We start from the raw sequence: 16,560 nt of genomic DNA, 5'->3' as shown, positions 1-16,560 counted from the left end.
TCTGTGCAAGCCTGCCAGGTTGGCCAGTATCTGTATCGGATTTGGTCTGAAAAGGTTCACATTGCTCCACAAAGATCCAGAGAAACATCCCCAAATTATGGGTAGGATGGGAGGGTTCCAGGGCCAAACTGTTATCAGGGGTGGTGTCCGCAGGGCAGAGCTATATGCTTCAACAGGTCTGAAGGCTGGGCAGAAGGCTCTCCTCTACCAACAGGGCAAGAATGGCTTTGTATCCCCCAGAAGGATGGACAGAGCTGTTTGTGTGCTTGACTGCAAGAAAGAGCTTTACCTGATTTCTCCAGGCCCTTAGCAACCCGGACTCCGGAATTTGGCTGCATAGAGCAGCTCAGAGAGGAAGGCTTGGAATAGAGCTAGACTGAGAGAGGGTGGGGGAGAACAAAGGGTCACCATTATATACTCAGTAAAAGAATATTTTGGGGTGGAGGGTAAAAGGAAAGAAAAGTTGTGTGTGTTGGCGAGGGGAGATGTGTTTTAGGATTTCCAAATTATGCAGCTGTCCTTTCTCTCGGGCCTTTGGGGACTCTCTTGCCCAGCAGCGTCAGAAGCCAGGCATAGACTGACAGTAGCTTGTTCATCCAGTCTTGTCCAGACAATTCTGGCACAGGGGCTCTGTGTCATGCAGAAAGAAAGCCCCTGCAGTGCCCTTCTCCTGCCAAAACAATAACCTAAGTCTCAACTCCCTCTGTTCACAAGGGGTCAAGCTTCAGACCAAAGCCTCACACTCTGGTTTTGATTTTTCTTTTTCATTGTCCTTGAGAGCTTTCCTTCAGTCTTCGTCAGCCTTTCTCTTTCCTTTTCTAATTTTTTTTTTTTATTCAAACAAAACAAAACAAAACTATGAATCGAGTTCAGGGATTCTCAGACACAGCTGCTCAAAAACTCTTGGCTGTTATCATGGAGGCAAACACATAAGCTCTTGGCAAGCAGAACTGTATACCAGTCTCTAACAGTGATGGTGACGTTTTGTCAAAGTTCCTCTGGAACTCCTAAATTACTCCTGAAGACTGAGGTCAACCATTCCCAGGTTCTGCAAATGAGAATGCCCAAGTCATCTCCCACTAGACCCTGAACAAAAGCAATTCCAAGGGGCTTGAGGGACTGGGGAGAGGGTTATCTGGGGTGGTGTCTAGAGATAGACTGAGATGTGAACTTCAAAATCCAATAAATCTCCAAGCTCCTCAATAGTAATAATTGATACTAATCCAACAGTTCTAGACTGGAGGTGTAGCTTGGGGAATGATAGGTGCTTATCATTAGTGAGGTTCGATTCTTGGGTACCATCCCCCCAAAACAAAACAAAACAAAACAAAAGAAGTAACAAGACAAAAGCTAGATAAGTCTCAGTGGCTAGAACACATGTTCAGCATGTGTGAAACCTTTGGGTTTTATCCCTAGCCTCAAAGAACAAATAAGTAAATAATAAAAATGAATACTGTTAGGTCCCAGGTAGTCCATCTATTTAGAAATGAGCTCAAGCTGGACTATAGAGGGGTTTCTGGTAGTAAGATAAAAACCAGCCTTCCTCAGGAACTTGTGAAACCAGTTCTTATCTAGAGAAAGGAGTCATTTCCCTCACTCCTACGGCAGAAGGAACTTAGGCTACCTGTGGGGCCTATCAGCATAGCGCATGCTGGCCTCCAGGGTCCCCCAGTATCAATACCTGTTACACATCAGCCCCCCACCCCCCACACACCCACAGCAACTCATGCTCCTTACAATCCATGTGATTTGTCCACCCATTTTCTGTATCTCTAGTTATCCTGGCTCACTATGGCTTGCACTCTGTGTGTCTGTCTACTCTGTATTTCTGGCTATCATCTTGCTTCTTTTACCATGCTCTGCTGTCTATCTCATGCTATCTCTGTATCTCAATTATTCTCCCCCATTGTCTGGCTGGTCTAGCCCTAGCCATGTCCTTGCTTTTCTTTCTCTCTGCTCTCAACTCTTCCAGGCACTTCTAGATGTCCTCTCTCTAATTCATGATAAAAAACCTTCCCCTAAGGTTGGAGAGGTCATGTCCCCAGTTTCTTTACTGTGCTCCCTTGCATAAAAACACAAAGCTCCTAGAGTTCTTGGGTTCCAGACCCAGTTCTGAACCTTGCTGTTTAGGTGACCTTGAACATTTTTTTTTTTCCTGTCAGTGTCATCATTAACAACAAAATCTATTCTTAATAAGGTAAAGAGAATGAAATGGGGTGGCTGAAATAACAGGGTCCTCTAGCAAACAGCAAGCTCAGGATAGTCATACTGTCCCTCTTCCTAAGGCAACAACTGACTAGTGGTCCGCTCCTATACTCCTCACTGAGCTCCTTACCTGTGCCAGGCTCTGTTTCATACTAGACAGGGATTTTTCTAGCTCAGTCTTGATAACTGTGGACTTTTCAGATAAAGATAAAGAGTTGGGTTATTTTTCCAGGGTCCCAAGAGCCTGGGATTTGAACCTAGACCCATTGTCTACATTCCTAACTCTCTGCTAGGGTGAATGTTAGAGCTGATGAGATCTTTTTCCACCCTGGACTGGGAGTCTGCTGCTTCTAGCTGAGGACTGTTAGCAGCCAGGGTTTCAAAGGAGTCTCATCTGGCCAGCTATCAAACTGGGGAAGGGCGGGGAGGGTTGTCTTTAAGGTTTCATTGTCAGCTTACCAAAGAACAAAAATTTTCAGTGCTGCTACAGGGTGACAACGGGTAAGACAGGCTTGTGGAGGCTCTGAGGATAATAGGAAGTGCTTTAAGTGGAGCTCTTGAGACGGGGAATGAGCAGCCTTAAATCATTCTTCAAAGCTGCACACAGAGTCTGGGGTTTTAACAGGTCAAATTAGGAATGTCTGAGCTCACACTATTGCCCTGAATTGTCTCTATGTCCACTGAAAATTAGCAAGGAGCATAAAGCGCAACCCCTGGCTGGAATGAAGTTAGAATATGGTTTGAAAGATATGATTGACATATATACATATGTAAATTGCACACATATAAGACATATAAAAAAGATAACAAAAAACAACATTTTAAACTAAAAAAGAAAAACATTCCACACATATTTATAATCTAGTACAGGGCCATATTTGTAAACTCCCCCCAGGACTAGGGGTTGAATTTAAGGCAGTGGTTTTCACCCTCCCTAATACTGTGACCTTTTAATACAGTTCCTCATGTTGTGCTGACCTCAATCATAAAATTATTTTCTTGCTACTTCATAACTGTAATTTTGCCACTGTTACTAACTGTAATGTAAGTATCTGATTACAAATGGTCTTAGGTAACCCCAAAGGGGCTGTGACCCACAGCATGAGAACTGGTGGCTTAGGCCTTGTGAATTCTAAGGAAGCACTCTCCATTGAGCCACACCCTCAGGCAGGTTATATTTTCTTTTGTTACTGTTTGATTTTGAGACAGGTCTTGCTATGTAGTTCAACCTGGCTTTGAACTCTTTACCTTCCTGTCTCAGCCTAGTAAGTGTTGGGATTACAGGTGTATGCACACAATCTTCAGCTCCCATTTGCTTATATCATCTGTTGTGCTGGATTCCTGGGGGCTCCCTGATGTAGTGAGGGCTTATGGGATAAGGGCAGGTAAAGGAGAACCAACTTCTGGCTATGCTGGGACACACCTTTAATCCCAGCACTCGGGAGGCAGAGGCAGGTGGATCTCTGTGAGTTTAAGGTCAGCCTGGTCTACAGAGTGAGTTCCAGGACAATCAGAGGTATATAATACAGAAACTCTCAATGAAGAAAAAGAAGAGGGGGAGGCGAAGCAACAAAAACAGCATTGAGAGCCTGAGACAGGAGGATGGCTGCGAGTCTGAGGCCAACCTGAGCTATAGAATAAGACCCTATCTCAAAAAAACAAAAAACAAAACAAAACAAAAACAAAAACAAAGTACCCAAACATGACAAAAGCCTCAGTTATGTGTGTCTAATTATAACAATAGGCTGATGTTTATCGAGCATTCAGTATACACACCTCAGTTTCCTCATCTATATAGTGGGGTTATAGCTAAAACAAAACAGAACAAAATAAAACAAACAAACAAAAAATCATTCCTTTGGGATTGCCACAAGAATCAGATGAACATCATCATGCAGGAACACTTGAAGATATTTCCTAGAACACAGCAATGGCTCTATGTATCTTCATGGCCATAGTCAACATCAGGACAGATAATATAGTGCATAGGAAACAAACAAGCCTTATCCCTTCCTTAGCTGTAAGCTCACTTCTACAAATGAAAATGACTTCTGTCTGTTTAGTGTAGAAGCTCTTTGTGCCACCCACAGGGGACTCTGCACATAGTCAGGTACATGCTTCTCTAGAAATGTGTTCAATGCTGGAAGAGACTGCTCGTCCCATAGCGGGGTAAGGTGAAGTGGCAGCTCACTTTAGGGGCCTTGGGGCTAAAGGGTTTGCTTGGTCTATGACTGACAGTCTAGCCATTAATTATCAGAGCTGAGGTGTGTGCAGAGATGTTTGACGCTTGCCTCTAGGGCTGGGGAGTAAGGCTCTGTTGACCCTAATGGGCTTAGACGTTCAAAAGATGACATCAGCTCCATGGTTTGAAATGACTCTATTTACTACTACTCTTGGGTGATGGCATCTTCAGTGAGTGCCAGTGGAAAAGAAGTTAACGAGAATGGTGAGAGATGCATCTTGAGAAGTGAGGAAAAGAACTAATGGGAGAGTGGGGAAGAGAGAACAGGAGGGGACCGGGGTGAAGACTGCCCATGCTCTCCCCTGCAGGATACACTTACTTCTTCAGGGTCTGAAAGCCACGCTCTTTGAACTGTAGCTCGTGCTGCAGGTGGACCATCTCTCTCTTCAACTTGTTGACCTGGATGGCAGAGGACCACACAGAGTCAGAGGCAGGTGTGGAGCTGCAGGCTGGAGCCAGAAGCCCCTGACTGTACTGCTGCTGCATAAGGAACCACCCACATCCCTTGGGCACCATACATCACAGCACCCTCCCTTTACCCGTGTGGGTCTGGGAGTCAGCATCCCAGCCAGTGTCCCCCGTAGGTGCCACCAGCCAGTCTCTACACCAGGGAAACAGGAAGTAACCAGAGGCTGACTGTGATAGTCAGGCCGCCCCGCTTCTTGGCCTTGGTTTCTCTCTTGTACCACTGACCCCTTCTCACCTCTTCTTGCCTGTTGTGATGAATGGGGACTGGCGTAGTTACCTGCGTCACACACAGCTTAAAGCTGGTGATGGGTCTGCGAGTGCTCTGCATGGAGGTGAGAGGCAAGACACCACCAGGAGTCAGATCCCACTTGGAGGCTTGTTTGGCTTGCAGAGTGCTGACAGCTTTTCACTGAGAGCTATTGATTAAGTTCCAAGAGACTTCATGTACTAAACCCCGATATGCAGTTCTTTCCAAAAATACCTGACATCTAGACACATGGGGCTCACATTCCAGTATGGGTGTGGTGTAACTAGAGTTGAAAAACCAGCCTATTAGTCCCTGGTATTCCATCCTGCCTCAGGCCACTCCCCCTATTTATGGTTTCATATGTGGAAATTACTCACACCTGAAAGAAACCAGTGTTCAAAATACCCAGTGCACTGTGAACAAGTCACTTAACCATTCTGCCTTAGTTTCCATTTCAGTGCAATGGGGGTAATAACACCTATCCTCCTAAAGTCATCAAGAATAAAGATGATGTAAAGCGAGCCGCAGCTAGGAGGAGGAAGAGGACACCAAACTAAAATGTCCACAGAGAATTTTTGTTTCCTCAGGCAAGGTTCTTGGTCTCTGCTTGCTTGTCTTCAAAGTGCAGAAGATGACAACAACTACTTCCAAGGAATGGTGCAAGAACACTAGATGAAGTGCCCGAAGCTGCACCAGGCACAAGGTGAATGCGTCTATATGGCAACTGTGGTACTGTAGTTAATACCGCAACCACTGCTACTATTATCCCGGGGCCTTGTTGGTTCTGGCTTCTATGGCCTGGAGGGCTGGCTGCTGGTGGTCAGGGACACTGTGAAGATCCTTACCCGGGATTTTGCAGTGGCGATTTCGGCTTTCAGGATCTCAGGGTCATACTTGGAGCTGGATGATGATCCAGAGGCCACTGCAGGGAAGAAAGAAGAGCATCTCAGTTGAGGAGATACAGCAACGCTGGCTTTTCTAACCACCTAAGTGAACCCAGAGAGGAAGGACTGAAAACGTGAACAGCCTACATACATGTTCAGCAAAGGGGGATTTGTTACATAAATATGGTACACAGAAAATGAAGGTACTATTGTTAGGTCTTGAAAGTGCAGTGCACATGTGTAGAAAAGTCAGTCTTGGTTCAGCTCCCATTGGACTATAGGATTGCTAAAGGATACTTTTAGCTTTCCTCAGGAACCTGTGAAATGGTAAGGTACACTTTCCTATCTCCCCTTCCTCTGGCTGAGGAGGCATCTAGCTCCCAATCTACACATGTATACCAAGGGAACACTAGTACCCAGACCCTTCCTTCCTATTCTCATGTACTCGTTATGTGTCTCAAGGCCCATGCTAGCCTTCTGGCCCTTCTCACCTCTACTATGCTAGCTCCCAGGCTTTTCCAGATTGTGGCTCATGTCCCACTCCCTTTATAACAACAAGGTTTCCTCTTGCCCTTGCTATTCTTTCTCTTGCTGTTCTCACTTCTCTTGTAGATAGCTCTGGTCATGTCCAGTCTGCTTCCCTCCAACCCCACCCGGGACTCTTCCAGAAGCTTCTGAATGTTCTCTCTCTCTTACCTACAATAAAAACTTTCCTCCCAACTCACAGAGCAGCCATCTTGTTGGTTTCTTTATCACACTCTTGCTTACAGAAATAACTTGTGCAATTTAAAACCATGATGCAGAGAACTACAGAGTGAAATGAAAAAAATGTCTGACACATATTGTTTCATGAAACCCAGATGACAAAATGTATAGAAAAAAAATCAAATAAGGGATATGTACAGTTGGTAAACTGATACACACACATGCCTTTAAAAAGACTGGATGCTGGGGACATGGCTTAGCTGCTTGCCTGGCATGTGTGAGACCCTCGGTTAACACTGCTGTCTGGAGGGGTGGATGATAAATGAAACTAATTTCCACCTCTGCATTTTTTGTCCTTTTCATATTTTCTAACATGAAAATCTACTTTTCTAATAAAGATGCTAAAATGTACATTTGAGAAGAAAATAAAGTACTCATAGTCATACCACCCTAGAACAATTATCTTTGTCTTAACTCATCTCTTAACGTGTAACTATATTCTATCAGGTTAGAACTTCACTGCCTTTTAATAGCATTTATGTTGTTGTGGCTTGTGGAAATGAACATACACAGTATATACAGTGTGCTATATTTCAAGGAAGAAAATCAGACAAAGGGATATCAGCACACGCCACAGGCTCGCTAACAACCAGAGTCACCACAGACCCAGCTCTGAGCATCCAAACTGGTGAGGCAAAAAGGGAAGTATGTTCTCCCCCCCCCCCCCCGCCCCCGATTCTTGGTCATCTGAACACTGCTGTGAGGCCAGGCTTTCCAGGAAGATGTCAACAGTATTGCTGCTAATTTTCAGCATCTGACAGTGACGAAGGGAGAAGTTGCTGTTTGGATTTAGTAAAAATAGTTTAGCGGGGCTTTGAATTACGTACGAGGAAGGTTCAAGACTGGGGAATGAGAAAAACTGCTCCGTATAATGACAGATGAGGCACCAGTGGGCAGCAAAGCTCTTCAGCGAAGCTCATGGTGATGATCAGGGTGATGGGGCCCTGGCTTTACCAGAAGAGACAAGCAGAGCCTGGGTGGGGACAGGGGGACTTCGTGGCCTTAGCCTGGGGCATGGGACAAGGACTCAGATGCTCAAGGTGTTTCTTGAGGTTCTCAACTCCTGCCTGCTAATTCTTCAGGGGGAATCCTGGCTGGATACAGAGCTGGAAAATGATGTAAGCATATTCTCCAAAGAGGTGCTTCCCAGCATTTTAGAGTTCACACGGTCTGTTATCCATGGCGGATGGTGAGAACATGATGAAAACCTTAGGGAAGTTGTCAGTGTGGGGAATAAGATGGAGATGTATGTGGAAAGGTCACCAGAGGGAGCTGACTATTCTAAGCACCATGTACTGCCACCCCCACCACAAAGCTGTGCTGCTGGGGACAGCACTACATTGGGGGTAGATGTTAAGGAGAGTGGAAACAGTCTGAAGACCTGTCAGAAGTGGCAATTCCCAACCCAGGCTGGGCAGAGGTGATCCTGGGTAAGTCCTTGCGAAATACATTAACATCCCTTGGGCAGGCTCAGAAATTCTGAAAGCAAAGGAAGCTAAAAAAGAACATATTCCTATCAATGGGCTGTCAGAGACCTGACTTCTTACTCATCGGAGAATTCTTATGAAATGCACAATTAATACACAAGGCTGCTCAAATAGAATACAGTCAGGTGCCAGTCCTAGTTTAAAAAAAAAAAAAAAAAATCCCAGCACCCAGGAGGCTGAGATGAGAGGCCTTTTGAGAGTTCAGGGTGATCCTGAGCTACATTCTACATTATCCAACCCCCTTGCTTGGAGTATAGTACCATGCCTTCTGCTTGCATGTGTCCTGGGAGAGGTATATGTGCAGAGCCAGCATCCACAGGCCCCCACTTTATGCTACTCCAGCTCTCTTCACCCCTCCCCTCTCTCCCTCATTTCAGTCCTCTCTTTCTGTACCACCCCCATTATGTTGCTAGAACTTCACTTCTAGTGGCTTCCTGGGACAGGAGACAGGAAGGAAGCAAAAGTTTTGAAATCCCACATGTCTCAAAATATCTTTTTTTCTACACTATACTTAAAGATAGTTTCACAGCTACGGAGGTTTAGGTCGGAACTGGCTTTCCGGAGAAAGGAAAAGGCATTGCGCCTAACTAGTTCTGTGTGACTGGTGTGAAGTCTGGAGTACCCTGAGTCCTGGTCAGTGCCATGTGACCTGGATGCCTGCAGGATGTTGCACTGCTTCCGGGGTTTGAAATTTTCCAATGGTGGGTATGTGTATGTTGACTTTCATCCACTGTGTTGAGCACTTCGTGAAGCTTTTCAGTGTAAAAAGCCCCCTCCGGTTCTGCAAAACATTGCTGAGCCTCCATCATGTTTCCTCAGTTCCCACAGATCATTTTGATTGGAAGAGGCTTTCTGCACCATTGCTCTGTTTTCCCCTCTCGTTGCCAATCTTGCTGTATTTTGGCTCTGCCTCCTAGAAGATTTCCTCAGTTGTATTTTTCAGTTTTCCAATATAACTGTTACTTCAGCATGTTTTGATTTCTGAGACATCACGGGAGGCTTGGAAGTCTCCTTGGTTTGGAACGTAGCTCCTTAGGCTTGTCTCATGGCTGTGCAGCCTCTGCCGAGATGTTCTTCTCATGAGTACTTTCTACCCTGAACCTCTCCATGTGTGGCCAGTCGCTATTTCCTCTGCTACAGGATATCTGGAGTCACAGCCGCTGCGTGTGCAAATAGAGGCCAATTCACTTGTTTGTACACTTTGTGGTCCACAACTTTGTTAGGTATCTCACTCAGGGGGCCTCAATGTCTGTGTCTTTTAATTTTTTTCTCTCTTTACATCTCTCTTCTGCCCAGGTCTCCAAGAGTCCTACCCAGCTTGGTGGGTGATGGCCTGCCACCAGATGAAACACAGGGTTGAAGTCTCCAAAGCCTGTGTCCATGTTCAAATAATAATTACATTTTAGCAAGGTATGTCCTGGCTTTGAACTTGCCTGGTATCCTCTAATCTTCCAGTTCTGAGAATCCAGCACATACATACCTTTAGTCTTTTTGCCAGGTTAGAGATGGGTAATCTCTTGGTTGGACCGATAATGGAATGTAGTCCTGCTTGCCTCAGACAATCTTTTGAGATATTCTCTCTTCATTTCCAGAGAGAGCTGTTGCAGTGCCAAGCTACAAAAGCTACGTTAAGTATAGAGCTGCTAGTTTCCCCATTTTCTGTCCTTTTCTGAGGCTATCCAAATAGGTGCCCATCTGCTTCGTAGCCTCCTGGTCTCATTGCTGCAGTTATAAAACCAAACCAAGCAAAACCAAACCCACCATGACCTTGAAACTTGGGGAAGAAAACATTTATTCTCCCTGCCAGTTTATAGGGCATCATCCAGGAAGTCAGGACAGGAGCGAAAGGAGCTGGTGCAAGGGCCATGGAGGCATGGTCCTTACTGCCTTGCTTCTCATGGCTTGCTCAGCCTGCTTCCTTATAGAACCTAGGACCACCAGCACAGGGTACTAATCATCCATTAAAAAAAATGCCCTACAGGCTTGCCTGCAGCCTGATCTTATGGAGGCATTGTCTCAATTGAGGTTCCTTTCTCTCAGGTGACTCTAGCTTGTGGCAAGTTGACATAAAAGCAGCCTGCACACTCAGACTGTTAAGCATATCAGCAGGTGTGTGTGTGTGTGTGTGTATATATATATATATATGTAAATATGTAATCCCTATGATGAGGACCTCAAGGCAAGCCTTGGCTACTCAGCAAGTTAGAGGCCACTCTATGATAGAGAGGCCACTCACTCTGTCTCATAACAGTGAAGGGCACTAGCAAGATTGTTCAGTAGGTAAAGATGCCTGCCACCAAGCCTGAGGTACTGAGTTCAATCCTTGAGACCCACATCATGGAAAGAGAGAAACATGGTTTGCAAATTGACTTCTGACTTCCCCACACATACCATAGCATGTATGTGCCTACATACACATACTCACACAAAATAAAATGTAGTTTTAAAGTATACACAATGCTGGTTGTGGTAGTACATGCCTTTAATCTCAGGGGGCAGTGGCAGGTAGATCTCTGTGAGTTAAAGAACAATCTGGTCTATATAGAGAGTTCCAGGCCAGACTAGCCTACATAATGAGACCCTGTCCCCAAACCAAAAAATGGCCTAGAGAGATGGCTTAGTAGTTAAGAGCACTTGCCACTCTTGCAGAGAACCCAGCTTCATTCTCAGTACCCATCTGGTGGATCATAACGGTCTGTAATTCCAGTTCAGGGGATCCAATGCCCTCCACAGGCACCTGGCATGCACGTGGAACATATACAACATGCAAGGTAAACACTCATATACATAAAAACAAAGTTTAAAAAAGGAAACAAAAACCATAAAACAGCAACAACACACACAATGTAAAATTATCACTGTAATTATTTCAAAGCACACAGTTCACAGCATTAAGTATATTCCTGCTGTTGTAAAAGTGTTACCATCCATCATTATTGGCCACTTCTAGGAGTTTTTTATCTGCCCAAAGCAAAATTTTGTACCTGTTAAATAACTCCCTGCTCCCCATTTCCCATAGCCACAGATGAATTTTAAATGAAGGGATATGGAATCTGCTTAACATTCCAAAAGGATTATAAATGAAATGAATGAAACAAGGTGTAATTGGCAAACGAATTGTTGCTGACGCAGAAAGGAGTGGGGTGCTGGGAAGACGGCTCAGCAGGTAAGAGCTATGCCATCAAGAGGACCTTAGTTCATATCCTCAGCACTCTTGTAAAAAGCCAGGCACAGTGTGTGTGCCTGTAACTTCAGCAATGTGGGGAGAACATGTAGGGGAGGAAGATCGCTGGGGCATGCTGGCCACCAGCCTAACTCCAGTGAGAGACCCTGTGTCAAGGGAATAAATGATGCGTGACAGAGCAGGATACCCAAAGCCTCCTCTGGCCTCCACATCTATGCATGGGTGTAAGCATCAGCACATACACGTGCATACACACAGAGAACAAAAGAAAGAAAACAACAAGAGGAATGATAGAGAGTATGGCGGTTTGTACAAGGAATGAAGGGAGAAAGAGGACATGTTTAAGCACTGAAACTCCAGAGAGTACTCAGTGCACAGTCCCTCTGTAGTAGTGGGGGAGGCTGGCAATGGCCCCAGCAGTGGGAGGTACTCACAGCTGACCTGGGAGCCCAGCTTATGCTCCCAGACGGCATGCAACTGCTGATACTCCTGCTGTGCCAGCTCCAGGCGCTGCTGCTTCACCTGATAGATCTCCTTTTGTGCACTCAGAGCCTCCTGGGCCACCACCAGGTAATCCTTCAGCATGTGCTCTTGCTCCCGCCGCCATTGCACCCTGGGATCCTCAATCTGAGTGGTCTCTGAAACAGATCCCAAAGCAGTATGTCAGAACTATACATATACTTACTGGGTTGATTGGTAGGCTATAGATTCCATCACTGGAAAATGAAAAGTATGATGTGCAGAAACTCCCAATAAATGTAAGTGGGTTAACTTACTACATGGCGAAGCAGTTCCAAAAAATAAATCAAGATCAGGCTTTAAACGGAACTTCAAGTTCTATCTAACAACCAAAAGAAGGGCATAATAGAGGTTCAAGGCCATTAGCTATGACTCAGTATAAAAGGAAAGGACAATCACTAGTCAATTCTAAAGGATATGAATAGACACCTTGCACTCTGTTAGCAATATAAAGTACCATCGTATAATAATATAAATTAGAAACAGACATAAAATATTAATACCCTTGACCAATAATTCCTCCTGTAGTAATTTATCATAAAAATAATTTTTAAAATTCAGATGGAGATACAGAAACATGACAAATAGCAGGCGCACATTTAATGTTTATTGAGCCAATAGCTGCTATAGGTGCTTTATATGAACTCAGTTCTCCAGTCTTTGCCTTAACTTTACAGAATTGACTCTGATCCATTGCGCAAAATACACAACTAAGACACAGAAAGGTTAAACAACTGCTTCAAGGTTGTACAGGAATTTTTGCCTGAAAAAAATATGCATTCAAATCTTTCATCCATATTCTCAACTGTTGGACTTTTAAAGAATTATTTTTAGTGATGCATATGTGTCTATCTGTGTGTGAGTATATGTGCATGAGTTTGAAAGTCTGCACAGGCAAGAGTTCTAAGATCTCCTGATGCTGGAGTTATAAGTAATTATGAGCTGTCAGGCTCATAATGATGCTGGAAACCAAACTTAGGTTCTCTGCAAGAAGTGAACAGGTTAACCTGAACAAGGGGGAGCTCACAGACCCAGGTCTGATAGCTGGGAAATCAGCATAGGATCCAGACTCCTGAATATGGGTGTTAGTTAGGAGGACTGGGCAGTCTATGGGGCCTCTGGTAGTGGATCAATATGTATCTCTAGTATATTAATGGACTTTGGGAGTCCATTCCACATAAAGGGATACTCTTTCAGCCTAGGTACATGGGGGAGGGCCTAGGCCCTGTCCCAAATGATGTGACAGACTTTTGATGATCTGTCATGAAAGGCCTCACCCTTCCTGGGGAGCAGAAAGGGGATGGGATGGGGGGGCAAAGGAGGAGGGGAGGGTGAGGGAACTGGGATTGACATGTGAAACAAGGTTGTTTAAAATCTAAATTTAAAAATATTACCATTTAAACAAAAAGAAGAAGAACAGAACAACTCTCAGCTGCTCAGTCATCTCTCTAGGCATTGTTGGGCTTCTTGTGGTAAGAGTCCTTGAATATGGGTGCTGTGAAAACATTTTCTTATTTTCTCTGGTGTGTGTATGTTTCAAAATGTTTTCTCCTACTTGATTTTTCTTCCTTTTCTTCCAGCCCCTGCAATTGATCTTGACTTCCTGATCTCAAGAAGTTCTTCATCTAGTCTCTCTAGTGTGGAACTCTCACTTCTCAGCATTTTAGCTAAGATTAATTATAATATCTAATGCTGAGACCAGACATATGCTATCACACCAGGCTTGGGATTTTGCCTGTGTTTTCTCATTTTAGCTTTTATGTATAGGGCTGTGGCCCATTTTGAATTCGTTTTCCCATATGGGGTGAAGTAGGGATAGAAGTAAAGAGTTATCTCTCCTACCACATTTCCATATGGAAAGCAATTGTGCCAGCAACTCTTGAGGTCTATTCTTTGTGGCACCAGGTACTCAGAAGCTCCCTTGATGGAGTCATGTTAAATGTTGTTGGTTCAGAACATTCTGTAAAGTGGCCCTCCCACAGCCCAGGCCTCCTGCTGCCATGGCTGTGTCTCACAGAATAACGTCCTACTGGGGCAGGCTCTTCAAGATCATCTTAGCTAACTATATTTTTCAGTTCTTGTTTTCACTAATGTTATACATGTTGTTGACATGTATAAAGGTATGACACAGTTGGACAGTGAAGCATACTACAAAGTGTACTACTGAAAACACCATTCCCTGTCCTTTCTTCCACACACATCTCCCCACAGAAAGGCAGCCACCTCAACAGTCTTTCAGTTTATTGTAGTTTTCTTAGAGAACCACTTTACCCCCACCACCTTATGTAGGTGCATTCTCCATGCAAGGGTTACAACTACAACACTCAGGAACTTTGCATATCCTCTTCTTCCCTCACCTCCCTGCTTTCAATTTTAGGCATTCTCAGTATGTGCCCACAACTGACCTTGACCTCCCTTGGCAAATCAGGCTAGCCTGGAACTCTGAGGTTCTCCACCCTCTGCCTCCAGAGTGGTGGGATCCAAGCTGTGTGCCACCACACCCAGCCCCTCCTGCTTCTTACATACACACCACACACCTGCCTTTCACATACAGCAAACACATCCACAAAGTTAACAACATAGCATTTTTTGACAGTGTAGCAACATAACAACATAAAGAACAACTGTTTTAAAACAGTTTAACATCTGGGGCAACACAATTAATGATGCAGAGAACTACAAATTAAAACTAGCCAAGTAAGTCTAAACCTGTGGGGGGGAAATGAATTAAAAAGAGAGAGAGAGACCCCTGAGCTGGATTTGAACTGAATGTCCTCTCCTTGAGGACTAGCTTTAATGGTAGCAGAAGGCACATGAAAACTTCCAAAAGAGGGAGGCAACCAACAATGCTACCCAGCTATGACTCCTATGAAGCACAGCAAGCTAAGCCTAAGGGTGCAGTAGCGGTGCACACCTTGGTGGTAATCAACAGCTCTCTAATTGGACCTGATCAACAAGACATGCCTGCTATTGGAAACCTACTTAATTACTCAGTGCTAGTGAAGTCATGGTTATTGGAGAATCTACAAGCACTAATTTACTAAATCAGCATAACCCCTAAGAATAATACATAAACATTTGTCATTATACCCAAGGAAAAGTGTAGTCTTCACTCCTCATCAAGGAAATTTCTCTCTGCAACACATGGAAACCATTACAGAAAACCACAACCAATCAAAATGCAGAGCTGTGGAGCCCAATCCCAGTGGATCTATAAAACACTCCTGCACCTACCAGCTCAGAGAACACTGGGGAAGAGGAGGTGGAAAGATTGCAAGAGCCAGAAGATCAGGGAGTAGTTCTCTGTGATGTAGTAATATGAGAAACGATACCCATAAAATCTCACCAAAATGATGGCCAAATATGAGCTGTACAAGGATGTCGCCAATGAATATGCAAATAAGGAGAGGCCTTAACCCTACACAAAGAAATACAGGCAATGAGGAACGCTGGACGTGGAAAAGGCAGTCTTCTCCAGGGAAGAGCACATCAACTGGATGTCCAGTGCCTTGAAAACATACAAATAACAGTATATGGACTGAACAGGTTATATTTAGGAATAGGTATATATATTAGTGTGTGTGTGTGTGTGTGTGTGTGTGTGTGTGTGTGTGTGTGTACGCACACACGTGCGGAAACTAACAATTAGCCAAAAAAAAAAAAAAAAAAAAAAAAAAAAAGGGCCATGAAATTGAAGGTAGGAAAGGGGAGAAAAGCTACAACTAAATTATAATCTCAAAAGAAAATAGAAATGAAAATAGCCATATAGTGCAGAAGGTTGAAGAAAACAGTACCCAATGACTGGTGGAAAAATATATTGACCTTTGAGGATACTCATCAATCTAATAATACATACTCGCAGTTCCCAAAGAGTTTTTAATCTTTTAAAAAATATTTTCGTCTAATGTGTATGGGTGTTTTGCTTGCATGGATGACTGTGCATCACATGTGTGCAATACTCAAGGAGGCCAGAGGAGGGTAGCAGATGCCCTGGAACTGGAATTATCTGGTTGTGAGCAGCCATGTGAATGGTGGGGGGTGGGGGGGTATTGAAACTGGGTCCTCTGGAAGAGTAGCCAGTATTCAACCACTAAGCTATCTCTTTAGTCCCTGTTTCCATCTTTTGACTTCACAGTCTCATATAGTTTGTGTCTTGGTATCCATAGGGACTGATTCTCAAATGACCCATAGATGCAAAATCTACTGATGTTCAAGCCCCTTAAATGACATAATATTTATAATTCACCTACACACTCTTCCCATGTACATGAAATCATCTCTAGATGATCCCTAATACCTAATTAACACGCATCCTCTGCCAAGAGTTGTTATCTTGAATTATTTAGGGAACAACAAAGGGAAAGCCATGTCATTTGTTACGGACACAATTCTCTCCAAGTACTTTCAGCCTCAGGTTGGTTGAATCCATGGATGTAGGATTCATGGATACAATGCTGATACTAATAAGACACAGACACCTTTAGAAAATTATCACAGAGGAAAGAAAATGATGAATTTCCCTCTATGTATAATACAAACAAGGATGGGGAAAACTCTAA

The 16,560-nt window shown here is 44.1% G+C and overlaps 1 protein-coding gene across 1 annotated transcript in view; it reads right to left on the bottom strand.

The window, feature by feature from the left end:
* Wwc1 (WW and C2 domain containing 1) overlaps window positions 1-16,560 on the bottom strand; it is a 146,082-nt gene that overhangs the window by 57,022 nt on the left and 72,500 nt on the right. Inside the window, exons 3-5 of the mRNA XM_051180954.1 lie at window positions 11,917-12,120; window positions 6,008-6,084; window positions 4,767-4,846 (exon numbers count right to left, since the gene is read on the bottom strand). Coding sequence (XP_051036911.1) covers window positions 4,767-4,846; window positions 6,008-6,084; window positions 11,917-12,120 — 361 coding nt within the window. The remainder of the gene's footprint in view (window positions 1-4,766; window positions 4,847-6,007; window positions 6,085-11,916; window positions 12,121-16,560) is intronic.

The sequence above is a fragment of the Phodopus roborovskii genome, unplaced genomic scaffold (genome assembly GCF_943737965.1).
Source record: "Phodopus roborovskii unplaced genomic scaffold, PHOROB, whole genome shotgun sequence".
In the NCBI taxonomy this organism is placed as follows: domain Eukaryota; kingdom Metazoa; phylum Chordata; class Mammalia; order Rodentia; family Cricetidae; genus Phodopus; species Phodopus roborovskii.
Note: the sequence above shows the minus strand (reverse complement) of the source record. Positions and strands in the feature narration are given on the sequence as shown.